This window comes from Poecilia formosa, unplaced genomic scaffold, assembly GCF_000485575.1.
Source record: "Poecilia formosa unplaced genomic scaffold, Poecilia_formosa-5.1.2 Scaffold540, whole genome shotgun sequence".
In the NCBI taxonomy this organism is placed as follows: domain Eukaryota; kingdom Metazoa; phylum Chordata; class Actinopteri; order Cyprinodontiformes; family Poeciliidae; genus Poecilia; species Poecilia formosa.
In genome coordinates this window covers 70,781-95,476 of record NW_006800479.1, presented here as the reverse complement: position 1 = coordinate 95,476, position 24,696 = coordinate 70,781, and the positions used below count along the sequence as shown (strand labels likewise).

General features: G+C 39.5%; 2 protein-coding genes across 3 annotated transcripts in view; one reads left to right on the top strand and one right to left on the bottom strand.

Annotated features, from left to right (window-relative positions):
* The first annotated feature begins 380 nt into the window (after positions 1–380).
* On the top strand, positions 381–6,251 carry eri1 (exoribonuclease 1). The gene is made up of 7 exons (XM_007540434.2): positions 381–731; positions 2,484–2,659; positions 2,735–2,951; positions 3,909–3,992; positions 4,072–4,181; positions 4,269–4,383; positions 5,037–6,251. The coding sequence occupies exons 1-7, from the start codon at positions 660–662 to the stop codon at positions 5,277–5,279; spliced, it is 1,017 nt and encodes a 338-aa protein (XP_007540496.1). The 5' UTR covers positions 381–659; the 3' UTR covers positions 5,280–6,251.
* A 1,246-nt stretch (positions 6,252–7,497) lies between these two features.
* Positions 7,498–24,696, bottom strand: part of lamb1b (laminin, beta 1b) — a 30,825-nt gene continuing 13,626 nt past the window's right edge. For both annotated transcript variants that reach the window (XM_007540433.2, XM_007540432.2), the window contains 24 exons: positions 24,272–24,448; positions 24,061–24,173; positions 23,902–23,981; positions 23,039–23,174; positions 22,794–22,952; positions 21,409–21,542; positions 20,903–21,023; positions 20,592–20,778; positions 19,869–20,012; positions 19,558–19,789; positions 18,441–18,598; positions 18,043–18,267; positions 16,889–17,106; positions 15,497–15,593; positions 13,618–13,987; positions 13,365–13,549; positions 12,300–12,541; positions 12,021–12,221; positions 11,540–11,684; positions 11,255–11,462; positions 10,083–10,224; positions 9,025–9,201; positions 8,785–8,944; positions 7,498–7,688 (listed from right to left, as the gene is read on the bottom strand). In XM_007540433.2, the coding sequence (XP_007540495.1) occupies positions 7,552–7,688; positions 8,785–8,944; positions 9,025–9,201; positions 10,083–10,224; positions 11,255–11,462; positions 11,540–11,684; positions 12,021–12,221; positions 12,300–12,541; positions 13,365–13,549; positions 13,618–13,987; positions 15,497–15,593; positions 16,889–17,106; positions 18,043–18,267; positions 18,441–18,598; positions 19,558–19,789; positions 19,869–20,012; positions 20,592–20,778; positions 20,903–21,023; positions 21,409–21,542; positions 22,794–22,952; positions 23,039–23,174; positions 23,902–23,981; positions 24,061–24,173; positions 24,272–24,448 (4,148 nt within the window). In that variant the 3' untranslated portion in view covers positions 7,498–7,551. The remainder of the gene's footprint in view (positions 7,689–8,784; positions 8,945–9,024; positions 9,202–10,082; positions 10,225–11,254; positions 11,463–11,539; positions 11,685–12,020; positions 12,222–12,299; positions 12,542–13,364; positions 13,550–13,617; positions 13,988–15,496; positions 15,594–16,888; positions 17,107–18,042; positions 18,268–18,440; positions 18,599–19,557; positions 19,790–19,868; positions 20,013–20,591; positions 20,779–20,902; positions 21,024–21,408; positions 21,543–22,793; positions 22,953–23,038; positions 23,175–23,901; positions 23,982–24,060; positions 24,174–24,271; positions 24,449–24,696) is intronic.

Sequence of the window (24,696 nt, the reverse complement as noted above, 5' to 3'; positions counted from 1 at the left end):
GTTGTAAATGTGAGAAGAATAATTTTTAATCAAGATTTGAAGTCAGTTTTGCTAATATTGTGTTATTGTTACCCACGATGCTTAATCTTACAGGACCCGCATAGTGTTTAATGTTCCTTTGGGATAAATAAAATATTATTAAATCAAATTTTCTTTGCAAAAATACAATATCAAAAACTGAAAAATATATTACCTGAGTATTTTTATGTTTAAATATTTATGTAACCTAAAACTACCTGAAAATTATGTAAATTAAATGTATTTTAAAAGTGATTTCAGGCCTGTACGTAGAGCGTTTCAGTATTTTCAAGTGTAACTGGTCTTCCTCATCGCTAAGTGGCGGTAAAGAGCAGCAAGGAGGACGTTTTGGCGCAAACCGGAAGCAGTTCCTTATCTGTCCAGCCATAGAAAATAAAGTTTAATGCAGTAGCGGTGCTTTAGGAGAGACGTTGTTCATCCAGGATGTTACATTGCTCTTATTTTCTGTAAATATATCCTATCTAGCTGCTCGATAATCACATTTGCGCGCTTCTTTTAGCTTTAAGGAAGCGTTAATATTAGTTAATATCGCCTGGTGCAGCCATCTTTGGCTGTAAATCGAGTTTTTGTTTATATAAAATTTGCTTGTTTTAATAGTTACTATCTTTTGTGACCATTAAATGGATGAACACAAGGAGAACATTCAAAGAACAGACGTAAATCTGAAAATGTCAGAGGAAAAAAATGAAAAGGTGAGTTTGGCATAAATTAACATGTATCCGATAAATAAAATATTTATTTTAACGACAGTATAACATGCTTTTATTTTTTTATTCTATCTTAAATCTGTCGTTACTTTTTTGTGCGTTGAATTGTGAAGAAAATCCGACGTTTACACGTTAAAGAAACATGTTTCTCGTAGTCTAAATTTAATTTGAATGTGCTTTAAAAGTCCCAAATCCTAAATAATTTAGCATATTTCATGTTAGTGTACTTTTTTTAAACGTACATAATGTGGATGTGTATTGAACATTAAAATAACAATATGATCTACTGCTAATTGGACTGATTTTAAAAATGAATCCTAAAAATTATCCAACCCAACTATAAGTTTACTTATATAAGGTTCCATACACAGTCTGGAAAATTCTGGAATTTAATGTCTTTTTAAAATATGGATGAGCTATCATTCTGCCATCTTCATTAATCCGTTTGCTGCAAACGAATAAATAGTGTAAATTTTAGAAAAGTATGTTTATTTTGTCACTAATAAGGAGCAGGAACCTTGAAAATGTGTCTCAAGAAATTAAAATATGATCAAAAATTTGATTTTATTTCAATGATTCAATATAAAAAGTAAAACCCATATATTCTATAGCAATTCATTACACACTTATTGATGTAGTTAAGTTTTTGTTAATCTTGACTACTAAATCTCATTAAATCACAAAATGGAGAATCTCATGTAGATACAACATTATAAAATACAAATAAAAATGTAGTCTTAACACAGAATTGTTGGACCCAGTTTATCCCCTCAATACTTGGTTGGGGCTCCTCCTTTTGCTTAAATTACTGCATCAGTGCAGCTCACTATGCAGATGATCAGCCTGTTGCTTTCCTAAGGTTGCTCTCCTCTTCTATAAGTCCCTGGTTTCCCAGTGAAATCTCCAATGTTTTACCAGAAAACATCAGATCAAATTCTATTATTTTTTTCTCGCTTTTGTTTCTAAAATTTAAAGTACAAAGAACAGATGGTATTTTCAAAAAGTGGCTTTTATTCAGCCATCCGTTCTGTGAGTTGCACAACAAAGTATTAGGGCCAGGCTACAATAATTTGTTTAATTACAAGAAAATAGTGATACTATTAGCAGAATAAAAAGTCTGAAAATTAGGAGAAAAAAGTTTTGTTAGAATTATAAATAGTTTCAAATAGACCATAGTTTCAAATTCTGATAATAGTTTGGTGCTGATGTGTTAAAAGATTTTTTTGTATTTATCGGTAAAACCTATACCAAAGTATAACAAGATTCAGCATTCCTAATTTAATTTTTCTATTTTTCTTGCAGGAGTTCTCATAAAATTGCTACTTTACTTTAATATTATGACCTATTCTTGTAATATTAAGACTTTGTCTTCATATTACTTTGATTTTGTCATACAACTTTATTTTTTGTATTACTAAGACTTTATTCCTGTAATATTATGACTTTATTCTCGTGTTTAAAAAATGAATAATAAAAAGTTGTAACCGAATATTTGGTTATTTGGAATTCAGAGTCGATCTGAATTCAACGTCCAAAAAATAGAAACTGTAAAACAAGATGGCGGCTTATCGTCTGAACTATCGAAACCCAAGAAATGCACCGGTGGGGAAAAAACATTCCAAACATTTAATTAATCGATAAACTTTATTATTCGGCAGTATTCAAGTGTTGTGAATGTACAGGAAGTCATAGTAACCTGTGACCGGAAGTCAGGCTGAGTTGCATTTTCTTCTCCAGACGAAACCCTGCAGCAGAATATGTCCCGATGACGAAACGGCTCCGGAAACGTCTCAGTCCAACAGAGACTTCAGTCACCCTGTTTATAAAGAGATCGCTCTGGCCAACGGTCATATCAACCGCATGTCCAAAGACGAGCTGCGGGTCAAACTGGCGGAGCTGAAGCTCGACACCAGGTGAGTGTTTTCACTTTTCAGCTGTAGAAACCTCGGTGTCCGCTCCTAAAACCCACCATCTGTTTGTGCGTGAAGAGGAGTAAAGGACGTGATGAAGAAGAGGTTGAAGAACCACTACAAGAAGCAGAAGCTGCTGCAATCAGCCGCGGAGGGAGGGCCCACCGATACCTACTACGACTACATCTGCGTGGTGGACTTTGAGGCTACATGCGAGGAGGATAATCCCTCAGACTTCCTGCATGAGATCATCGAGTTCCCCATGGTCCTCATCAACACGCACACCTTACAGATCGTAAGTCCAAACAGTTAGTAGATTTACAGTTAATTGTTGATAAATGGTTTATTAGATTAAAATTAGTTCCAACCGATTAACTAATGGCGTCAGTTAAGACCTTTTTTAATGTAATTTGTCCGCCATCCAGCAGAGGGCGCAGGTGGTCATTCTTAAGTGTAGCCGTTGGTACAGAAACTAAGATGGCGGCGTTTTATCAGAACGGGGAAGAGAAACGGTCCAAACAGAGTCCGATATAGAATGAAAAATACATTTTATGCGGTTCTGTTTTGAAATATAAACACTCGACAACCTCCTTCAGTTGTTCATAAATGTAAGCAGTCGACAAGTTTCTTAATTTATCACCTTAATAGAGCTCATTCAGCCAAGCTACACGACGAAGCAACGTCAATTTCTTATTCCAAAATAACTGAAACGAAGGTGAAGCTAATGTGTCAGATAAACGGAGATAACGCTAAGATGTTGTAACACGATGGAAAAAACGTGATGCTAACAACCACGTTTTAAAGAGCAACAGACAGTTCTACATGAACATCTCTGTTCACTAAGTGTTTCATATATTTTATTCTTGTCATCTATTTTTCTAGCCCGCAACCTAAGATGTTACTGTTTTCATATTTTATAAATGTCTAAAAACGTGCAGAAACTACAATTTTCTGTTCAGTCACCACCACTGGCATGAAATGCTTAAAATAAAACAATGTTGTTTTTTTATTTACTATATTGTGTATTTACTATATTACATATATGGAAAGACTGTCGGCTATCTTGATTCAAGAGAACGGCCATTTATCATACTTTTAGAAGTATTTTTCCTGCGTTATACTTTTTACTTTCACTTGAATAATTTTATCATGCAGTATTGCTACTCCAGCTTCAGTATAATTTTTGTGTACTCTGCCCACTCTGGCCTGTCTGTAAGTAATTAGTGGAAGATTAAATGTGATTTCTGTGCAGGTGGACACTTTTCAGGCATATGTGAAACCAGAGGTGAACCCGCAGCTTTCCGACTTCTGCGTCAAGTTAACAGGAATCACACAGGTCCGGGTTGCTTCTTTCACATCTCCTAAATGTCTAAAAGTTGAAGTCAAACCACAACACCTGGTGTTTTGGGCTCTAGGAGACGGTGGACGGTGCAGATCCGTTTCCAGACGTCCTTCACCGAGTCGTGGAATGGCTGCAGGAGAGGGAACTCGGGACAAAATACAAATACGCCATGCTGACCGACGGGTGGGTTTACTTTGCGACCCAGTTTGCTGCTGCAGGGTTTGGCGTTCCTCTCTCTGGTTGCTCTGATGTTTTCGTTTCCTTCTGCAGGGCGTGGGACATGAGCAAGTTCCTCAACATCCAGTGTCGGATCAGCCGGATCCGATATCCTCAGTTTGCAAAGAAATGGATAAATATAAGAAAGTCTTACTGCAACTTCTACAAGGTAGGGCTGGACGATAAATTAATTAATTTATTTATTTATTTACTTACCAATTAGTCAATTTTGGTATTTTTAAGATTTAAGTTTTGGAAAATCTAAATATGAGGACCAGGCTACAATTTTATTTTTATTACAAGAATACAGTCATACAGCAACAAAGTCAAAATAATACAAGAATGATGTCATAATATTAACAGAATAGAGGCATAATTTTGAGAAATCCCAACATGGCAAAAAAAAATTTATTGAATGTTTAGCAAACTTTGTAACTTTTGCAGATACTTAAAACTTAATTTTCGGGCAAAGTTATCCATTTTGCTAATATTATGACTATATTCTAGTAATTAAACACATTTTCTGTAGTCTGGCCCTGATGTTTCATTGTACAACTCGGAGGGGATTTAAATTAAAAACAAGTTTTTTTTTTTTTGTTTGTTTGTTTTTTTTTGTCATTTCTTAATTAGAAAAGAAACAAGCGAAAACAAAAAATCTGTGATCTTGTTTTTAAGCAATCTCACTCAGCTCTTCTTTAAGGTTTGTTCAGCTAAATCTAAGCTTTTTCACTTAGAGATGACTTTTGCACGATAGATTTTCGTCTTTCAACATTTTCTGACGTTTGCCATGGTTTTTAAACACCCGCCCCTCGTTTCCTCCAGGTCCCACGCACGCAGACGAAGCTGAGCACCATGTTGGAAAAGCTCGGCATGAAATATGAAGGCCGGCCTCACTGCGGCCTGGACGACTCGCGCAACATCGCCCGGATAGCCGTCCGCATGCTGCAGGACGGCTGCCAGCTGCGCGTCAACGAGCGCATGCACGCCGGCCAGCTGCTCTCGGTTCCCAGCTCGGCGCCGGTGGAAGGGGCGCCGCCGCCCCGTAACCCCGGCAACAGAGAGTAGAGCCAGAAACTTTAATGAACCAGCCTTAAAAGTCTGTCTGCACCCGCATCACTTACAGAAAGAGGAAAGCACTTTAATTTGAGCTTAAAGCTGTAAGGAGAGTTTAATATTTCAGTTTGTGCAGACTTTGCATCGAGGAGTACGGCGATTTGAAAATAAAATAAAATTACAAGAATAAATTTGTCGGAGAATTAAGTTGGCATATTGTGAAATATTCATACTACGATTTTATTCTCATAATAGTTCAACTTTTTTTTTTTAACTATTATGACTTCATTTTCAAAAAATGACTTTATTCTCTTGTTTTGACTTTTCTCATAATATTAAGATTTTATCCTCAAAATATGATTATTCTTTTGACTTTATCTTTGAAACATGACTATTCCTGTATTATGAATTTAATCTTGAAATATTATAACTATTCTCAAAACACAACTTCTCAAAGTCAGTACTTTGAGAAGTATTATGGCTTCTCAAAGTACTGACTTTATTTTCATTATTTTGACTTTATTCTTGTAATTTTATTTTATTTGTTCTTGGTATGACCCTGGTACTCTGTTGTGGAGGAGGTCTCACTCTGACTCAATATTTTTACAAGTTTGTGAAAATAAATTGATTATTCCTGCAGCATTCTGTATAGCTGATAGCTCTTTATTTTTTGCTTTCTATTTTTAAAGAAGCAAATTAAAATAAAGTTATCAGCAACTGTTCATAAACCACACATCTCACTACTGTTGTGTGCCATCTAAATTCATAACATCACATTTTTCCAGAAAAATGCCCTGCAGACTCATTTGCTCCATAAATATAAGAATTTCACATAAATAATTTAATTTAACCAAATGTCTTGAGCAACTGGTGAAACTTTAAGTATTGTCCTTGTGGGGAATGTGCTTTATGTTGTCATGTTGTGTTAAGATATTTTTTATCTCCGTGCACAATATATTTTAACTGAATACATTTGAAAGGAGGCAATGTTTTTATTTAAAGTTTCATATTTCATCATGAAATTACACAAATGATTAATATGGCTATTTTGACAAATTTACATTAAACTGTTTTCTCAAATCAAAAATAATTAAAACATTTAAGGATAAAAAGTACAGATTTTGGCCCAATCAAACTAACCAATCACAGGAGAGATCGTTTTGTGGCTTTTTTAAACGATTCGTCCTTTCCAGAACAAATCTATCCTCTGATTGGCCGGTTTAACCGGTCACTGGCCAATCAGATTTAAGCTTTAAAATTTAGTTTTAAATCTGCGTTTATAGCCAAACTGGCCAATCAGAAGAGTGTGTGTTTTGTTGAGTATAATTTCCTACCCAGCTAGTTACTAACTAGTTATGTATATCTAAGCTAACCGTACCCGTACGACCAATCTCTCCTCTGACTGATCTGATTGGTCACTGTTCAATCACCTTTAGGCATAAAAAGTGTTCCTAAAACCTAAATATGTATTTTAAGACGCAATCAAACCAACCAATCAGAAGAGAGATTGTTTCGTTCATGTTGGCTCTAAACTTAACAAAAACACCTCTCTTCTGATTGGCCAGTGTGATTGTTGAATCTGAACTTGAATCAGAACTTCAGTTTCAGTCATATTATGGATTTACATATACAGTACTTTGTTGCCAAGGAGTACTAAACTGGAACCGTGAGTGTTATGCATTATTCTAAAAATAAGTTTATTTTCTGTTTTCATCAGCTGTAGTCCATTATATAAATTACCGGAAAGTAACACCTGAAACAGCAAACTGTGTGAATCTATTTAATTTTTAAAATTGAATTAGTGCAGTATTGTTTTCCTTTGACATCATGTATTTGAAAGCACAAAAAATTAAAACGTATAGTTCTGTGGAAACCTCTTTTCTGACTGGCCCATTTAATAGGTCACAATTTTATAATTTTATGTTTTACTTTTAGGACCTCACACAGAGGCCTCTACTCAGCTAAACCTTTAAATGGATTTTAAACACTCAAAATAAACTAGTAGAAATGCTTTTGTGATTTCCTTTATTAAAAAAATGGCTTCTGTAATATTTATAAACAAATATCTGGGCACATGAAGTACATATAAAGTCAAATATATTCTTTATTATGCTTTCAGTGAAAAGGTTACCCGTGTAACCAAATGTGTTTAAAACTCAACACATTTTTAGTTTTGAGGTCACGCTGGCTTATTGTGGTTTAATTATTTCAACACTTTCATGGTTTTTTATGGCAACTTTAAAGGGTGACATGGTTTAAGCTTTCCCTGCTGGTGATGATTTGATCACTGACAGCTGCTGTAAAGCGACACTTTTTGGCTGATCTCATCCAGGATGAGGCGGGCCGTTTGCTCCAGCTCGGCCAGCTCTTCTGCTTTCTCCTCCAGAATCTGCTGGTTGGCCTCGTAGGAGTTCTCCAGCTCTAAAAGAAAAATATAAATGTGTATTTAATAATAAAAAAAAAAATCTTCTTCCTTAATAGATGTTTAGCTTTATTTTATCTATCTCTAGGTTGTTTTTTTAAATATTTTTATTAGCCATGCAAACAATTAACAGACTGACAAATAGTTGTTAATTCATTGTTTCTTAGATTAAAATGAGTTCGCTTCGATTAACTAATAATGTCCGTTAGACCAGTGCTTCTCAATTCCAGTCCTCAGGCCCTCCTGCTCTGCATGTTTTAGATGTGCCTCTATTCCAGAACAGCTGATTCAGATGATTACATGACCATGAAGTACCGCAGAAGCATGTTAATCACCCACAGATTCAATCCCGGTGTTTGGCATAAGGGAAACACCTAAAACATGCAGAGCAGGGGGGCCTGAGGACCGGAATTGAGAAACACGGCGTTAGACCCTCTATTTGTGTTGTAGTTTGTCCGCCATCCAGAAGATGGCGCCATTGGTCATCTTAAGCGGAGTTGTAAACAAAATGGCGGAGGCCACCTCCCTGAACGGGAAACGGAAACGGTTCAAACATCCGTTTTGGGATGCAAAACACACTTTATGCGGTTCTGTTTAGAAATATGAACACTAGACAAGTTCCTTAAGTCTCACTTTAATTGAGTCAATTCAGCCGTGCTTTGTAACGGAGCAGCGTCAACTTTAAAAAGAAAAATAAAAATCACTGGGTTGCTCCGAAGCACAGCCAGTAACACAAAGTGTCACCACTGAACGTAGACGAGAGAGGCAAGCAAAGTCTGCGGCCCTGAACGTCTCTGTTCGAGGGTTAAGTCTTCCACATGTTTTATTCTTTTACTTTTTTAATTTTTTTATTTTGAAAAAAAAAACATTTTCTGTTTATTCAGTCAGTATTTAATACAAGTGACGCAAAAATTGTTGAAATATAATCTTTAGTTTTTTTAAATTCTACATACTAAGCAATATTATCCTTCATGCGAGTTTTTTTTTTTTAATGGCAGTTGATCAATTAATTGTTAAGATCAATCAGCTTTAGATTAACTCATTAATCATCTTGGATATAAAATCTTCATTGGTTATGATGCTGAGACGGTTCACCTCTGAGTCTCTGCAGCTTGCTGTTGCTCTGTGTGATCAGCTCTCTGGCTTCTCGCTGCAGCTCATCAGCTCTGCTCCTCGCCTGCAGCACTGACTCCCCTTTGCCCTCCAGATGGTCTTCCACCACCTCCAGTTTATCCTTTAGGTCCTCATCAAACTCCTACACAGACAGAGGAGGAAAATTAAAGTTTAAATCTTTAACATAAATGATCAGCTCCCAGGTTGGTAAAGGTTTGAGACCTTTTGAGCCTCTTCTGCGATCGCTTTGGCCCGTTCGGAGACCCGCTCAGCCGTTTCCACCTTCTGGTTCATCTCCAGGTTGTTCTGCCTCAGCAGGCCCAGCTCATGCTCCAGCTCCAACAGACGACCGGTGGTCTGACTGAGCTTCAGCTCCGATTGTACCGTCTCTGACTCGACCTGAAACATAAACCCATTTTCAAAGGACTAGAAGTAAAAGGAGACAGGTTGTGGGTGACACAAAACACGTTCATTAGATTTTTTGCACTAAATCGTTCTTAGATAATGAGCATTTTGAGATTAATCTCAGAAACTCTTTAGATAAAACAAGGAAATTTCTGAGCTCCAAAAGTCAGTAATTTTTTTTACTTTTGAAACACTGAAATTTCCACATTTTTCAAGAAAATTTCTGAACTTATTTCAAAATTTGAACGTTTTTGTGAGCAAAATTTTCACTTTTCAATCTCAAGTTTTCTATATTTTTCTATAAAATTTCAGAGATCTCAAAATTTGATATTTTCTTGCACATTTCTGACTTTCTGATTTCATGTTTTGTTTTGTTTTTTATTTTAGAAAATTTTGTAAATTAATTACAAAATTTCCAAGTTTTTTGTAAGAAGTCTACTTTTTTTCTATCTACAATGGCCTTGATACAGCGTCATAATTTTAGGCTGTCTTGCCACTTTAAATCCAAATAAGCTGCTGCTGGCCACGCCCCCTAACTCAATGTTCATACTTGCATGTAAAAATGGCTGCAAACAGATACGCAGTTATACAACCGTACATCTTTGAAAAGCCTTAGTAGAGCCTCCTGCACAACCAACAATAATACAGCAAGCGGTTTCTGGATGGAAAGTCAACAACTAAACATTTGTCTTTTCCAGCAGCCTTTATGTGGTGGTAAAACGACTGAGTGCTTTTGTTAAGCTCTTGTTTTTAGAAGCAGTGGTAACTGAAGTGGAAGTACAAAAATGTACAAAATGTAAATGTTCTGTTTTACATTCAATATTGGACGAATTGATTTTTGTAATGACTTTATGCTCTTTATTGGTCAAACTGACAGAGTTGATCAGGTCTGTGGTTTCTTTGGTGTTGTCATTGGCCAGCTGAATGGCGTCCCTGGCGATGTTCTGAGCATGCTCAGTCTTTTCCAGCGCCGCCTTCACTGTGTGGGCCATCTCCGTCATATTTGATGCCTCCTTACTAATGAAAGGGAAAAAAACAAAGTTAGCTCTTAATTCATAAATAGTTTTTCTGTTCCATAACTTTCTTGAATTACTCTCCCATGTTCTTTAGTAGTAGTTGTCTGCTTTCAAGTTCAGTTTATGCTTCAAGATAGCATATCTGAGCACTCCAAATTAAGTCTTTTTTTTCATTTCTCTATTTCCATTCAAGTGTTTTTAAAATGTGTCCACAGATTTGCCTCCAGTTATTTAAATGTTGTGCTATATAACTGTCATCTGGGCTTTCCCAAATTACCCAAAGGCGTTAAACTTAATATGTATGACTGGAAATAAAGTAGTAAAATAGTTTAAGTAATTCTAACTGAGCTAAATATATCAGATTTTAGTCTGAGTTAATGTCAGATAGAGAAAGAAATAGTTTTTGCATCTTTTATATCATAACATGATTAGAGAACTCTAACTCCATCTCCTGGAAAACCAGTGTCAGTGCACTGAATGGTAACTTCAATAATGAAATAATTTATTAATATTGATACTTTTAAGTTTTGATTTTATGTTAGAGGCAAACTAATGTTAATTTTAAAATGGTTATCCAATAAATGGGACATTATTCATCACTGGCTTAAACTTTTTACCCATTTTTACAACTTTATTGTTCATTCTTTTTAATCCCAAACTGCATTTCTTAACAGTTTCTTCAAATATGTGAGCTCTGGTTAATATTCTCATTTGTTTTCATTTTATTCATCTGAACTGCCTGAATTTTGTCATTTGGTTTGGGTATGTTTGACTGAAAAAACGGGAAAATGTGATCCTAATTAAAATCAATTTATAGTTGTCACTTGTATTTGTAGTATAAATGGGTTTGTCACGCTCCTGTAAAGGTACATATGAAAGTATGATCTTAAAATTGTTTCTTTTGATGCCTAAAGATGGCTGGAAGACAATGAAAAGCAGCCAATTAGAAAGAAAAAACAGAAAACCTTTAAAATATAGCATCAACTCTGTCACTCTGGAAGTGACACTAAGAACGGGACTCTGGAAGTTACCTTGCTGATTTGGCCCGACTCAGGAGAGATTCTGCACTTCGGATGTCGTTGGCGCTCTGACTGAGGATCTCCTCCACGCTGGTCAGACTGCCGACCTTCTCCCTGATCTCATTGGTCAGCTCCTGCAGCTTCTCCGCCGATGTCGGCATCTTCAGAGCCAGCACCTCATTGGCCACCGCCTCGATCACAGAAGCATCTGCCTTCTCATCTGCTCCATTGGAGACAAACCTGCTGTTATTTCGCTCTCTAAACTGCGGTTAGCTGAAGAGATGGTGATAAACGTACTGGTCAAAAGGTCGCGGATCTCTTTGATGAGGTCACGGAGTTGCTTGTTGCTCTGCTCTACTCTCTCTTTGCTGCGATTGGACGAGATCAGCACATCCATCGCCTTCGCTTTGGCCTCATTTGCGCGGATGTTTGCTTCCCAAACCTGACCGTAAAAAAATACCTGGTATCAGCTCTCGGGATCCGATTTAGTTCCTACAGATGTTCTGGCAGGATTTTAATTTTTTTCCAGACTCAAATTTTCAAACTTTTGTAATAAATTCAGCCCAGATTTAAAGCCTAAATTTTATAGTTCCCAGTTGATGGATGATGGATGGATGACCAACAAATGGATGGTTAGATGATGATAACTAACAAATGGATGGATGATTGATAATCAACAAACGGATGATATGATAAATAAAAAGATAGATGGATGGAAGTATTTTTCCCTCCTTTTCCTGCTCAGCTGCATCCTGATTCCCTCCGTTCTCCCTCTCACCATCCTGGACAGCTTGTCCACCTCCTCCATGGCCTGATGGATGTCCTGGTCCAGCTGCTGGGAGGATTTCAGGGCCGTTTGAGACGTTGTGACGAAACCGCTGCATCCCTCCCCTCCACAGTGGGGCGCTCCGTCCTCCCTGACACACCCGAATCCGCCGCAGGTGGAGCAGCTCTCCCCTTCACCTGATCCGCCACACATCTACAAAAACATCCCAATTAGAGGTTGGCGACCAGTTGAGGTTGTGTTGACTTGATTACACCCTCCAGTGTCTCTCACCTTCTCACTAAGTGGGGACAAGTCAAACTTGTCCAACTCTTTGGACAGCTTGTCCAGTTTCTGCGCGTTTCTTTGGTGTTTACGGTCAAACTCCTTCTGACTGCTGCTTAGTTTGTCCTCAGTGGCTTTCCGTAGTGCAGCCGACTGCTCCAGCTTGTTGCCGGGATCACTGGTTGCGGCATTGGAGCGAAGCTCTGCATCTTGGGACTCCATGTGCGCAGCAGAAATTGTGTTCATGGCTCCTACAAACCACAAAGTTGAGGAATCAAATATATTCTTAAAGGAAAAGCTGAACAACAAACCTGGTTCGTTTTCATTTGAAGTCACTGAAACTGAAGTAATTGGAGTATTTTGGATTAACCAACCAAACTTCTTTGAAGGTTATGTTTCCTTGAACAGGTTAGGGTAGTTCTATATGTTACACAAAATATTTTCATTAAATTTTTTTGTGCAAAATCCTTCTTAGATAATGAGATATTAGTCTGCAGAGTTCTGTCTATTTTAGCTCCTTTCAGAATGAGCTGTTTTAGGGCCTCTGTCACTTTAAATCCAAATAAGCTCCTAGCCACGCCCCTCAACTCAACGTTTTACTTGCACCTGAAAATGGCTACAAACAGATTCGTTATTATACAACCGTGCATCTTTGAAAAAGAGAAGTGGAGCCTCCTGCACAACCAAGAATACAGCAAGTGCTTTCCTATTAAGTGAACAACAAAACACACTTTTCCAGTAGCCATTATACAACCCATAGAGCCGGAAAGCCAGCTGACCAAACCTGCTGGAGCGCCGCGTGGGTTGCTAGGTAAATGTGCGGTGAATGTGACTCAGCATTGGGAGGTTTTTGAAATTGCTCATTTTCTATTCACCAAAAAACATTAACTTATTGCCAAAAATGGCTGTGCGTGTTTTTTTTTAAACACTTGAACTGTTTTCAGAAGGAGTTGAGACCCAAATGGAAGCACAAAATCATGCAAAAACTTAATTTCTTATAATAGATCCCTTTGAAATCTGTTGAACTTTAGAGTAACTAAGCATGAGGAGATTATGAGGAGGTTTTTCTCTCACCATGGACGTTGGCGTTCTTGATGTTGTGGACTTGCTGTATGAGCATTTGGACGTGTTGCTCCAGCTTGTTGGCCTCCTCGGTCAGTACATCCAAGTTTGTTTCTGTTGCGTTTGCTTCATCGTTGACGCCATTCAGTTTTTCCTGCGTTGCGGTCAGATTCCCGTTGAGGAATGACACCACTCCACTGGGAACACAGTGAGATATTAAAGCAAACTGTAAATTTGATCTTGATGTTTCGACGTTATTACATACGTGATCTGATTTATCAGGTCTTGGACTTTCTCCAGCTTCTCTGAGGCCGTCTTGTTTAGCACGATCTCCCTGACGGCCTTGGCGTTTCTCTCCAGACTGCTGATCAGCTCCTTGTACGGCGCCGCCACTCCAGTGGTCAGCAGCTCGGTAACTTGGGCCTCCAGACGGTGAGTCTGATTGGTCAGCTCGCCTACGACGCTGTCCCAGACGGAGAAGCACTGGTGGCAGGGTTCGCAGAAGGGAAACGTCCCCTTGTAGTCCCTGGCGCATGTGTCACAGCGAGGGCCGGAGAAGCCTTGTAAGCAGGCACATTGCCCTGTGGCTCGATGGCACTGACCACTGGAGATTCCCCAGGGTTCACAGTCGCAAGCTGGTGTCGCAAAGAAATTAAGCATTAAAGGTCAGTTTTTGGATCTATGAAGATATTTTAAGGCCTCTGTTTTAGATACACACATTTAGGACTTTTTAAGGATGCGTAGACACCCTGTACTTTGCAGAATTTACTTTTAGTGTTACTTTCTCTGTCTCTGGTGTGAACCTATTTAAATGTTTCATCTACAACCAGAAATTTTACACTTGAATACCAAAAAGGTTTTGTTAGTCTCCCAAGTTCTGGTCCTTGCACAAAAAAAAAATAAACAGGTTTTCCTTTTCCGTCCTTTGAGACAAAGAATGGTTATGAGTCAGGCAGAAGGAATGCAGAGTTTTTAGCCATCGCTGCACCACTGAAACCTAAAACAAATGTTTCTGCCATGGTCACACAATAAGTTTGTCTTTAGAAACACACATTAGGCTGAAATCTACACATGGTAACTAGTGGTACGTATCTGAGATACTGTAAGAGCAGAGGACGTCCCTCCCACTCGTTTCTCACACCGTTTCCCATGAAGCAAACGCATTACTGAGTCATGTGCAGATAGGAAGCAGCACACAGCTGGTGGAGCAGCTCAACAGACCCGGATGGGTGCAGCTGGAGAATATTAGGAATCTGCTCCGTGACGAAACAGGGATGCTTGGGAATCTGTGAGGACATCTGGTTCTCATGAGTGTGGTTTCTCCCATATCTATCCCATTTGTGTCCATGTCTTCGCCTTTTTCTGTTTCCAGCTACTGTGCCGCACAGAGTTGGAAAAAAATCCGCAGTTTGAGCAACAAACGCCACAGATTAAACACCTTAAATTACGTTTGGGTTGAGTTGGATTATGGTTGTCGTGATTTGGCTGCAACCAACAATTATTTTAGTTATCGATTTAATCTATAAATTATTTTTGGCGATTAATCGGATACGAAAACTGAAATTCTGCAGATTTCTCATGTAAGCCTTTTTCTTAAAATAAACTATTAGAAATACATTAAAATATGCAAATAAGCAATTCAATAATTTTAAAAAAAAATAATTTTATTGCTTAACGTGCATTAATAGAATAACAATTAGAGGGATTTGTAGAAGATGTATTTGTAGCTAAAAACAAACATTCAACATGTGAACAGGGCTGATCTGTTCACTATTTATTGGATTAATCAATTAATAACTGAATAGCAGAAGGTGCTTAATAAGAGATTTTTTTGCAGCGATTATAAGCGGGTGAAGCTAAAACTATGACATGGAGTTTTCAGTAGAACATATTTACAGATAAAGTTTTCTTTATCTTCTATTAAAAATGTATATATTTTTCTATAGTTTTGGCTTAATCACGGCAGTGAATATGTTCTTTGAGTAAATGGTCTTTTTTAGAGTCTCTATACACCAGTTAATGATTAATTGATTTACTAAATCAGTTGATGATTAGCTTAATAAACGATTAATCGTGATTTGGCCCTAGATTTTAGATTCTCTCGAACGTGCAGCAGATGCTTGTGATGAGTGATAACGTCCTACCGTGACATTTGACCTCTGGATTTCCCCAGAACAGCTCTTTGCATTCTCGGCACGTCCTGCCACTGAAACCCGGTTTGCACACACACTGACCCGTAACCTGCAGGAAGGCAACAACACAAATCCAGTCAATTCACGTGAATTTTAGCCAAACATTGTGCAGAAAGTGGTAATTTTCAAGGCTTTTTGGTGCAGAGACAATGGAGTTTTGTAGTTTTTTTTTTTTTGTGTGTGCCTCTGAATTAAACGTGTATTCAGTTGTTCCACTGTGTATTCTGAGACTTCCTTCCTCTGCTGGAGAGAAGCCAGTAAACACAAAGGTTTGTGAGAGAGTAGCGTTTCAGTTTTTTGTATACACGAAAAAACTGAAATGTGTGTGTTTAATGAAAACAAAGCAAAAGGAAGAATTCCCTTATATCTGTGGTGAATATGTCAAAGGAGTTACACAAACACAGATCAGAGTGTTTAGTGGACAGATAAGAGGACCCTGCTGCCTTCCCCTGTGTAAAACCCCGTGTTGGTCTCCATATGGAAAAACTCTGGCAGCAGCAGCAGCTCAGTAGAGCAGCACTTAGGGTTTGAATTAGTTACTGGCTGCTTTGGGGTTTAGTTTGGCTATTTCTTGGTCTTTAAATTCTGGTTTTAGATCTGTATGGCAGACTTATTAACTAGTTGCTTAAATTTTCCTGTGATTTTTCAAAATCTGACAATTTCCACCAATGTTTCAATTTCTGTTTGATCTTATTTATTGTGTTATCTGTTATTATAAAATTTTTCTTGTACTTTTTAATTTATTTATCTTAGATTATTTTCCAGTTTGGTTTCCAGATCCTTCACTTTGTTCAGGTCCCTCTGGGATAAGCAGTCTCCTCCCTCAGTTTTCCTGCTTTCTGGAAAAACAGGAAGTGAACTATAGCGCAGGGCATTCTGGGTAAATGGAACTAAAACAAATGTACTAGTTTAGCGCTAGCGGACGAAAAAGCTTGTGGTCTTTTACCAAGAGCAAAAGAGAAAAGCTACTGGAAAAATCTGATGCTACTCCTTTTTTGTTTACGTTTCATGAAGAAGAAAGTTGCGCTCATGTTTTCTTCAGAGGTTTTTGTGTCATTTCCTTCTGTAGTTCTTGGTGCAGCGCCACCACAGGGACGACAGGGAATAAGGTTTTCAATTTGTTTGGATCATCTGACACAGTGCAGTGTGAAAGTAAACCACAGCAGCTGAAAATGTAGCAAATGTTGCAATTTTGATTATCAATCAAACTGAATCTACCAGACTTTCAGGCGTGAAAACACCTTGATTGCTCACCTACTTCCTGCTTAGCCCAGTTCTGATCCAACTCACCTCATCATCAGCATACCTACAATCTAAAATATTTTGCTCATGCGTCTGACTCACCACATCGCAGGAAAACCCGACAGAGTGGACAGGGTCGCAGTCGCAGCGTTCGCAGCCCGTTCCGCTGGCGAGGTTCCACGTATTGGGAGCGCAGCGGTCACAGTTCTGCCCGACCACGTTGGGCAGGCAGGAGCACTGGCCGCTGCGCTGGTCACAGCGGCAGCCGTCAGGGGATGGACAGGCGTAAGATGTCGTCCCCGAAGAGTTGCACATGCACTCTTTTAAAAAGGAGGACAAGGCAGGAGTTGTATTTACTTCTATGAAGTCAGACTTTCTTTGAACCTTTTAAAGTGGTGTTCAGGCTTTCTGGGATTAATTGATCATACACCCAAACCAGCCTCCAAACGTAACCTGTAAGCCCCAAGAAAAGCTGTAGGTTCTGCAGGGTTGTGCCAAATTTCCAGAGATTTAAATCAACACATTTTAAAGACAAGTACCCTTTAGTTAAAGGGCACCTATTACACTTTCTTTAACAGGTTAGGATAGATGTAAATGTGTTGGAGCTGCGATTGGGGGTTGCTAGGTAACGGGGCTAGGTGGGGGTTGCTAGGTAACGCTGGAATGGCAACTGAACATTGGTGAGGTTTTTGAAACGGCTCATTTTCCAAATACCAAAAACATTAACTTATTGCCAAAAAACAGTCGGGTGGTTTTTTTTTAAGCACCTGGGTTGGTTTTAGAAGCAGTAGAAACCCAAATTTAAGTATAAAAATGTGCAAAATGTCCCTTTAATCTTTGAAATGTAACCTGCACACTCAAATATGTAAAATTGTGAAACTATAGGTTTAAAGTTACAGCAGTTTCCCTAAGAATCAAGTCATTCCCTGAAAGTAACATGTAAGTTCAGGGAATGCACCCAGCGTCCTTAGAAGAATAATGACTCCATGTTGGTCACAAAAAGATGATAATTTTCAAATATTTTAGTGTTTAATAAAAAAATCCAGAAATATTTCAATTAAACACCTCATCTCCATCTTTAATGTTTGCAAAACATTAACTGTATACACAAAAACTATCTTTTTTTTCCCCCTCAAAATTGAAAAAAAAAAGTTCAGAAAGTTTGAAGAATCGCTGCTCAGGATCTGTTATCCTAAATCTTCCGGCTCGATGGAAGCGAAGCATAAGCCGAGTTTTTTTCGTGTATCTGTACTCACTCCGGCAGCTCTGCTTGGCGGCGTCGCCGTAATATCCCGGTTTGCATTGCTGGCATGAGTGGCCCTGCGTGTGGTACAGGCATTTCAGACAGGCACCTGTGCGGACGTCGCAGGATCCCGGGTCGTGCATGTCAATGTTGTTGTTACAATCGCAGGGCGTGCAGCGGCCACCGGGAATGAGAGGGTTCCCATAATAACCCGGGGCGCACTCATCACACCTGGTTCCTGGATGACGAAAGAAAACAGAATTTAAAAAGGAAAAAAAACAAAACGGCCAAAAAGGTAAATTACAGGGAGGGAGAAGAGGTGCAACATCTTGAGATCTGTGTGACTTGAAGACACGATGACAAGACGATGCTTTTGTGCTGCTTGCATAATAACAAATCTGTAAAATGCACCTTTGTAGCCGTGGCTGCACACGCACACCAGCTGATCGGTCAGAAGGTAACAGCTGTCCGCAAACTGCCGACCACTGCGGGGTCCGTCTGGACACATGCAGGGGCGACAGTGGCTCCCTGATCCCAGCTCTGGGTCACCATGGTAACCATTTATACATCTGAAAACGGAGCGAGATTTCACACATTTGTTTGGCAAACTCAAAGTTTCTCATTATTAACAATATGAAGTCTCCAGCACGCTCCAGATGTTTCGGTCTAAACTTGCAGCTCCACTTAACTACGGAGTTCCCCAAGGCTCCATTCTGGGTCTTTGTGTGTTTTGTTGTATATCTTGATTTAGAGGTCCGTTTTTCACTGTTATAATATCAACATGAAACTTGTACACATGATTGCTGCATCCTAAGTGCACAGAGAAGCATCATCACAGATCCTTCCTCCCACCTGCTCTCAGACTCTACAACCATCACTGCTACCAACAAACTGGGTTTTACATTCTTGTTGCTATTTGCACAGTTTTACTCATTTTTGATAAAATTTCTGCAAAATTGAATTTTCACACATTGTAACTAGTCTGTAGTTTTTTAATCCACAAATGTGCATTTTTCTACTTTTTTTTAAATTATTCTACTCAGTTGCACATTGGAGCCTACCCAGGATTTTTATGTCGTAACGTTGTCCTTACTGTACAGAATATTATCCTTAATTCTTTTTGCGTTTTATGTGTACCTACATGCCTCTGTTGCCTGTCAGTTGGCTGCTGTTGCAACCTGAATTTCCCCGCTGTGGGAAAATATTCTACTATATAATATTCATAATATTCTGACGACAAAAAATCAGACAAATCAAAACTTGTGGCTGGACTGGCTGAATGGCACTTAACGATGTTTTAGCTGCTGCTGTTGCACAACAACCAAAGCGACTCTGTTTGGTGTTTTTCAAAATCAGAGCCCATTTTTTATGTTTACAACTTGCAAAAACTGTATCTTTGGCTACGTGCAAATTAGTTTGTTCCTCATTGCTTTTTCTCTTTTGCAATGCTAAAGCATGCAGTAGCAAATGGAAAATGATTTAACACTGACTCAGCAGTAATGGTCTTCTTCTTGTTGCCATGTTGTACCTCTCACAGTGATGTCCGGTGGTGAAGTCTCTGCACCCCTGACACTCTCCGGTCTGAGGGTGACAGTACTCGCTGTGGCCGTTACACTGGCACGGTCGGCACTGAGGGAACCCCCAAAAACCCGGTAAGCAGTGGGAACACTGGCGTCCCGTGGCTCCCTGCACGCACTCACACTGACCAGTTGATTCGTGACAGAATGGAGTGACGGAGCCCAGCGGGTCGCAGTCACAAGCTGGGGGTTAAATTAAATTACCATTAATGAGGAGAGTCGGGCCGCCGCACAGCAAAGTGAAGCGACTCCTGACACTCACATCTGCAGCCAGCAGGACTGAACAGGAACGTAGCCGGAGCGCAGTGGTCGCAGTTTCTGCCGACCACGTTGGGTCGACATCGACACTGACCGCCGCTGGGATCGCACACGGCACTGAGGGAACCCTGAGGGTCGCAGTGGCAAGCTGGGTGGGAAAAAAAACAGTTACCAACACAAAGATGCATGATTTTCTAAAAGTTTTCATTTGTATTTAGCTCCCTTTATTCTTGTACGCCTAAACTGAGACCTTATGGGTCCAATTGTTTCTAGAAGTCATTAACTACCAGATAGATTCCAGCTGTTTGTAGTTTAATCTCAGCTTTTTGTGAAAATCTCAGATGTTTGTCACAACAAGCATCATGAAGATCAAGAAACACAGTGGACAGGTCAGTTAAAGTAATGTTGAGGAAAAGTTTAAAGCAAGGATTGGCTATAATAGAATGCCTCAAGTTTTGAATATCTCAATTCACCATCTATGGAAAAATAAAACGCTGTCCAACGAGCTAAACAGACTGAAGGAGCAGCAGTCAGAGAAGTAGCCAAGAGGAAACACTGTAAGAATTTAATAGATTTCTTTTTAGATTAGTTTTGTTTTGGTAGTTTATGAACTTCTACATCCTGCTTTAAATTTGAGAAAGAGATTAAAAACAGCCTCAAACAAACAAGATATCATCTAAGGGACCAAAAATCAACGGCTTGAGACACAACCTAGCCAGTAACATACTCATTGCTCCTTTGTGCAGCAGAGCGGAGATGCTGAAGATGTAGTCACTGCAGATGTCCGTCATCGGGCTTTTGATGACGCTGCGGCTGCTTTCCAAACATCTGTAGCGCTGAAACGTGTCCCACGCTTCCTCACCCTCCGTCCCTTGGAACATTTCCATCTCTCTGACCCGAGGCATCAACACCAGCTAAAAACAGAGCGGAGGGTTTGTGGGAGTGTTTCAGAGCTTGAGCAATGTCAGATGACTTTATATGGAGCTCTAGGAGGCTTTCAAAGCAAAAAAATGTTTAGAAAAAAAAAAGGAAACATACAGAGTCGATGAGCGTGTGTGGATTCTGGATGTGGCTGACCGAAGAGTACCGCGGGAAAGTCAGACGGATCGTGTAGTTCAGTCCTTTCTCCAAACACACTGGACTCACGAGCAGCACATGCCTGCAGCACACATCAGGGTCCGGTTAGTGTGTATCCAGGGTCAGATTTAAGACTTTTTAATTCCATGATGAACGAAATTTAAGACCAAAAAAAAACTATAGAGAGGGGATCCTTAGGTTCTTCTGCTGGTTCGTATGTGTGCTGGCAACAAAAGTGAGCCAGTGGTATAAACGGATGTCCTCCAGCCCATTGAGATTAAAAATTATTTTGCAAGAGAATCCTGGACATACATTTGCACTTACCCATGATAGATGAGGAAAAAAAAAAAAAAAAAACTAGCTAGCGAGCTAGAAAATTTAAGACCTGTAATTGGTCAACATACACTTTTTTTGAGTGGACACCCTGGTATCATAACACCTGGCAGGATATGCAGCAAATGTTTTACCTGGATCCAGGTGGGAGAGAGATGAACTGCTCGTCTCCGCTCCGGGCGGAGTTGCTGCAGTGAGCGGTGTAGCTCGGCGGGTTGAAGACGGGGCGCTCGACCCGAACGGTCACCTGCTCCCACTGCTGCGGCAGCTGCAAACACAAACACGCAATAATATGTTTACTCCGCGGTCCTTTTCAGACATTCTGAGCTCATAGAGCGCTACAGCAAAGCAAGGTTACCATAACAACCATTCCAGATTTGGATTAGCTCTGTTTCGTTCTGATTTGTTGATTTGTAGACTTTTGGTCGGACAATCGTTCCCTCTGGTTTTGGAAGCTGACCAAAACCAGAGTAGTTGATTTCTGGAGCTCAGTTTGGGTCGCTCGGTAACTGTTTGGGCTGTGGTTGCTCGGTAACGGTTTGGGCTGTGGTTGCTCGGTAACGGTTTGGGCTGTGGTTGCTCGGTAACGGTTTGGGCTGTGGTTGCTCGGTCATGGCCTGGGTTTGGCTCGCGTTGCTAGGTAATGTCCTGGGCTTGGCGTGGGTTGATTGTTGAGAGGCAGTGTCTGCTGACGTTCCATTCATGAGGTTTTTGTAACAGCTCATTTTCCAGACACCAAAACACATTAACTTACTGCCAAAAGAATGACAGTTTTCTTCAGCGCTTTGGCTGTTTTTAGAATCTTTTGAAACCCAAATGGAAGTACAAAAATGTGCAAAATGTGAATTTTGTATAATTAAGAAAGGCTCTGAGAACTTTGTTGGTTCGTATGTGTGCCGGCAACAAAAATGAGCCAATGGAAAAAATAAATGTTTTCCAGCCTCTGACAAACAATTGATGTTTCAGATGGATAACAATTACTTCAGACTCATTTACAAAGAGATCACATATAAATTAGGCCTTTCACAATAAACAATAAATAAGTTAAAAGAAACTCAATAATTTTCATTTGCTTTATTGTTTTTCTCTTTTCTTTTCTACCAGAAACTGGATGATAAAAGTCTTCAGTTTGGTGCTTTGGTCTCAACTATCCCATTTTTTTGGTATAGTTGAGATCAAAACATTATTTTCTGTATTTGCAAAATACAGAAAATGTTTTCTTTATTTATTTTAGATATTTCAGATGTCTTCCACTTCCAGTGTTTAAATGTCCATTAGAATTTAAAGTTTATTTGATTGTTGAGAATGTGTTCTTGCCTTTTCTAATGCCATTATTACTATTATATCACTTGAAAATGGTCTCAAAACAACAATATTATTGTTTATCGTCATAAGTTCTGGGACAATTTGTCGTCCAGCAAAATTAGCTATTGTTACAGGACTAATATAAAACCTCCTTACTGAAACACAAGCAGGAAGCCAACACTGATAAAATCAGAAAACCCTTCCTGTACGTTACCTGCGGCTCGTAGCGAACAAGTATGTCGTAGTCCATTGACTGTGGGATGTTATTGACATTGAACTCTATGTAGCCGCCTTCGGGAACATGAGCAAAGCCCATCCCGGTCCATGTGGGGCTTCGGTCCTGAGGATAGGCCCTCGCAACGGATTTGACCCCCTGAGATAAAGGAGAGATTTCTCAAAATGTTGGAGAAGGTAGATCAGAAAAGGAAGAAACACTCAAAATCAGTTTTATATGCTTACAGGGCCGTGTTGAGCCTCTTCGGCTTCATACGTGTAGTGATCCAAGGAGATGAAGTAGAATCCGGACTCGACCTGATCGCAGCGGCGTCCGAACATGTGCGCTCGGCAAACACACTGACCTGACTGGGGGTCACAGCTTTGGAGTGGGAGAAGGCAGATTTAAAAAAATGGAACATCAATTGCGTCTTTAAAAACGTTTTGAATCAAAGAATAAATATGAAGAACATGAATGAACCGTCAACTAGAACTGTTAGAATTAGGGCTGGACGATGTGGCTTAAAAATATAACAAATCTGATTTCCGATTACATTTTTTTTCTCCATTTTTTTTTCTGAAACAGAAATTACAAACGACAGAAAATAATTTCAAAAAGTGTTTTTATTTCAATTATCACTTCTGTGAGTTAAACAAGATGGTCCGCCTTGGATGTGCTGACTTCACTCTGAAATATGGAAACTCAAAGAGTGGATTGTTGGGGGGGGATCCATATTTTCCACAAATTAAATTGTCAATTAATCAAATGGATTTATTGCTCTAAAATACTGTTTCATAGTAGCTCAACAAATGTAACAGTCCAAACATATGGACCTCCTGGCGCCATGTTTAATTGCTAACAGGAAGTTGTTTTGAAGCAATCTGATTGGCTGACATAGGTTTTACTTTTGCACTACACTGCCCCCTACAGGTTTGGCATGTTTATAGCAACAGTATCCGGGTTCATGTGAATGAAAACCTTTCTAAAATCACTCCCGTGTACAATTTTTTTTTTTTTCAAAGATGTTCTGGAGATATTTGTTTTTAGAAAGAGCCAGCTACGTGTGTACAAAGCCTTAAACCAGCTTTTTCTGTGTGTTTTGACCCACTTGTTGTCGTTTGCTCCTCCCTGGTCGCAGTCGCACGGTCTACAACCATCCATGTCATTCGACAGGCCCCAGTGCTCTGGCTGTTTGTATAAAAAGAAAACAGACGAGTTTTACTCCTACAGGAGGTGAAATGATGTGACTTTGTGTTTGGAGTCGTACCAGGCACTCATCACAGTTGTGACCAGTGACAAGTCGCCGGCAGAAGCACTGTCCGGTTTCTGAATCACAGGGGTTTCCTCCTGGCATCGTCCCCAGGCTGTTGCAGGAACAAGCTGCCAGAACATGCAATGAAACAATTCAGCAGCACGTCTCTCAAAATGTCCTTTACGCTTCAATGACTATGACAGAAACATGGAAATGTTGAACCTACGCAGGCACCCGTCTGGCCCCTGTCCCAGTCCATAGTGTCCCTGTCTGCAGTGGTCACAGCGCTCTCCCTCCACATGGAGTTTACACCGGCACTGACCCGAGATCAGCCCGGACGCCACGTCAGTCCGCGAGTCGCACAGTCCGCCCTGCAGGGATCCCTCCGGGTCACAGTTACACGCTGCAAAGACACAAATAATTACCTTAAAATTATCTGAAGAGTGAAGACCAATGGATTATAAAGACGGAACACAACTAAAAGACTCTAAAGTTGACAAATATAATTTCTATCAACATGAGCCACTTACTGATTGCCATACCTGGTTCAGATTTTGTTTATTTAATTTATTTCACCAACTTGGTTCCAATTTGTAATTCGTGCCAGTTTAAAATGAACACATCTGGTCTTGATTGATTATCAATCTTCTT